Source organism: Austrofundulus limnaeus, unplaced genomic scaffold (assembly GCF_001266775.1).
Source record: "Austrofundulus limnaeus strain Quisiro unplaced genomic scaffold, Austrofundulus_limnaeus-1.0 Scaffold11, whole genome shotgun sequence".
In the NCBI taxonomy this organism is placed as follows: domain Eukaryota; kingdom Metazoa; phylum Chordata; class Actinopteri; order Cyprinodontiformes; family Rivulidae; genus Austrofundulus; species Austrofundulus limnaeus.
The window spans coordinates 3,558,965-3,562,674 of record NW_013952413.1 but is presented as its reverse complement, the minus strand read 5'-3'; the positions used below and the strand labels follow the sequence as shown (position 1 = coordinate 3,562,674).

The following is a 3,710-nucleotide window of genomic DNA, read 5'->3' as shown; positions in this document are numbered from 1 at the left end:
TGAAAGGAAGCAGAGAGAAGAAAAAAATCACGCAACTATCTCATGAAACACTGGATAGATTTTAATAAAACTCTCAGAAAATAATAATTGGATGTAGATCTAAAACGGATWAACATTAGGAGACAACAGAAATCAGGTGGTCGCCACATCAAATTGATTTTAGCATCATTTTAAAGCTTCAGCAGCTGTTGTGTGTTATTTTTCCAATCTCCAGCCCAGGTCAGGTCCAACCTGTTTTTTACATAAGCAAATTTCATAAACTTCTGTAATCGTTAAGCATGTTGGGGATGGTGGTATATTTATGTTAATTTAAAGTGGTCTTCAAACAATATTATCGTTTATCGCAGTAGTTAAAATTTGTTATTTTGACAAGCCTAGTGGTGGCTAAGCACTTCACTCACAACACACACTCTGAGCATGACATCATTCATAATTTTCTAAAAGTTTGACCCAAATAGCTTCAGCTCCATCATCTCACAACACAAGACATTATTGTTATAATATGAAACAGTATTCTACTAAGCCTGTATGTACTCCTTTTATTTAAAAAAAAACACATTATTTGTCTTGTTGTGGTCAAAAACAGGCTGCGCACACATACGTCCGCATAATGCTTGGATGGCTAATTAAGTGTATAATTAGTCCAGTTATGACATTTCCAGTCAGTGGCATCATGAATACGATTAGTGCCAAAGGCTACAACACACACACACACACACACACACACACACACACACACACACACACACACACACACAGACAGCTCATATTAGACATGTCGGTTCGTTCATATCACACACTTGTTTCCAGGGTGGGAAGTGTTGCAGAACGGTTCTGTTTGTGAACGATCACATCGGAGTCACCGTGCAAACACTAATAAAACAAATCATGTTAACGAGCGTGTCATCTCGAACCGCTGCTCAGACCTCAGCTCTAATGAAGCGGGCCAGGTGCTGGTTTGTGTTGTGGTCTTGTTGATCCAGACCAGGCGACCACAGGCAAACTGAGGAGTCCAAAGGTCAACATCCACTGTTTACGAGTAGGAGGGCTCCACCAAGCATGGCTGCTCTTTGATTGGCCGGGGGTCTGGTCTCTGTCACCCAGTCCGGACCTCTTAAACGTACTTTAAAAAGTGTGCGTGGTACAACATCACTTCTCCTGCTACTTCTCCCTCTCATCCATCTGCAGCAGCTTTTGTCTGCAGAAAACTCTCCACCCACCCTGTACTCATCATACATATCTCTCCTTATTACAACTTTTTTACGACCTCACCTACAAACCTTCAAAGCGACCCCTCCCCCCACATCTTTACCTTCCCACAGAGGAAGACAGATGCTCGACATGCACTGGCAAATCTGTTTTTGCTTACATTCCACATTCCTTGCCCATTTTTATTTTCTTTGCCCCTTTTTTCCCCCACCTAATTTTCTTTTGTTTATCTTGCAGTCTTTAACCTGCTTGATTTGAATTCAACTCAGCAAAAACAAAACTTTAAAATGTGTGCATTTTGTTCATGTATTAAAGTAGCCTAATTTTAAATAGTGGTTGTTTTCAGTTCGTTTTCTGATTGGACCCCTGATTTTTGAACGTCGCCAACAAGATCCTCAGAATTAATCCGATGTGTAATTGAGGCGTGTTTTATTGTTTGTTTATGATGAAATTAGATACAATTCTTTTTTTAAAAAGAATGTGTAATGCAGAACCAGTAATTCAAAAGGTTTAAATTCATTTTCTGGTTTGACAAGTTTTCAGCTAATGGCTCATAAACTGCTTCCTTAGGTCCCTAAAGCTTTGGACATTTCGGGTTATTTCTGAGGCCTACAGCAATGAAAGGTGAAAACACAGTGTGTCACTTTATTTTCTGCTCTCAAATTTAGATAAACATGCCGGAACTTGATTCATCCGGCTCAAGAAAGCAGTTCGGTCCAGATACACAACTCTCTGACAAGTGTTTTTAGTTTTAAGCTTGACGGTGATTCTTACCTTTTTTTTAATGTCATTAAAATAATTTCCTTTTTATTCGCCGTCACTAACTTATTTCTTTTAGTCAGTTTAATTAATGCAGTGTTTGTTTTCAGGCTCTAATGTATCAACAGAAAAAAAGAATGTCATTGTACCCAATACATACACAAATACTCAGCTTTACAAATAAAAATGCCCAGAGGGGCATTCATGCTTCTCTTAGCACCAGCAGTGCAACTCACTTTGAATGATGTCCTTTTACTAACTCGGGTCAGTTCAGACATATTTATGCAAAAATATGAGCCGAGCTCTGAACGAGGCTGTTTGTGAGTGTGTGTTTGAACGTGTGGCGTTAGCTGATCTCTGGGTGTCTGTTATCTGTCACTAGTGACTCCTGCTGTTTACATCTTGATTATAGTCATACTCACCATCCTCCCTTGCATATTTTTATAATTATATTTTACAGAGATTTTTTTTTACCTCTGCTGTAAAACACATAAACACATCTAGCTTATTACTTTATTGCAGTTTTGTCTGGATTTGAGACTTTTCCACATCCTTTATAGGATAAWAGAGTCTAGATTTAGGATGGGGCATTTAGTATTTGCATGTCTGAGTGGTTATAAAGTGAATTTGCTGAGCGATAGAAGAACAGAGAGGTGGATATTCTTCTCGCAGGTTATGGTAACCTAGTGGTTTGTGCTGTTTATTTACTTTACTGCCTTTTTTTCCCCCCGYTGTCCTTTCAGAGCAAAGAGGTTGGAGTACAGTTGCAAGAGGACCTGTTAAAAGTTCTGACTGAACTTTACACAGTAAGTAACCCTCCCTCTCCGTACACAATATTTGTTCATTCTGGAAATCAAAGGGAAATAGTGCTTCCCTATTTCTTGTGTGTTACGTGGTGCTAAAATATATTATATAACCTTTATTTGAAGGCACAAAGAATTAAAAGTATGTTTGCAAAATGCCTGACAATGTTCTGAGCATTTATTAAATTTTTATTTTTTGCATGGAATTTGGCATAAACGGTACAATTTGAAAAAAAATGCCTGCAAACATAGCATCAGTTTTAACTGTTCCTCAAACTTMAATAAAAATTCCTATTTTTCTCCAATGCTAATTAGTGATCATTTGAAAGATAATATCCACTAAACGTCCCCGTTGTTTTTGACAAGACACAATGCCGTGAGCATTATAGCATCTGGTTCCATGTGTTTACACCACCACCAAAAGGCTGAGGCAATCGGAGCGTGTTGGGCGCTTTGTTTGTGTTGGTTTTCTACTGAAGCAAGCCATTGCATAGCTTGAGGTCAACCAGTCTCATAAAAGCAGATCTTATGTTATAATTATAGTCTATAGTAAAAGACAGAAATAGATCTGGTTTGACTGACGCTCGCATGCATGCTCGGAGTCAGAGGAGTGTGTTTGAAGGTCTGATATAATGACTGCTCTGGTGGTGGTCACAGGAATGACGCCGACTTTGCACACGAATGCTCTTTTCATGGCTTTAACTCTTTACTGTAAACTCATACAGCACTAAGCCCAGCAGTTGCTGTGTATCCGAGCCAGAGTAGGATTTCTCCTTGTGAAGCATTGTGCTGTTTGTATTTAAGGGATCCCCGATTAGTTGTAACATTAGACTTTATTTGATAAACATATATTTTAACTGTAAAATAGAGACTGTAAAAATACTGTAGGCTGTTTAGTTTTGTAAATTTTTAAACTAAAATTTTAAAAATATATTACAC

At 38.3% G+C, this 3,710-nt stretch overlaps 1 protein-coding gene across 1 annotated transcript in view; it reads left to right on the top strand.

Moving 5' to 3' along the window:
- The window catches only part of srgap2 (SLIT-ROBO Rho GTPase activating protein 2), a 77,686-nt gene that overhangs the window by 54,202 nt on the left and 19,774 nt on the right, over positions 1–3,710 (top strand). Inside the window, 1 exon segment of the mRNA XM_014002073.1 lies at positions 2,712–2,774. Coding sequence (XP_013857527.1) covers positions 2,712–2,774 — 63 coding nt within the window.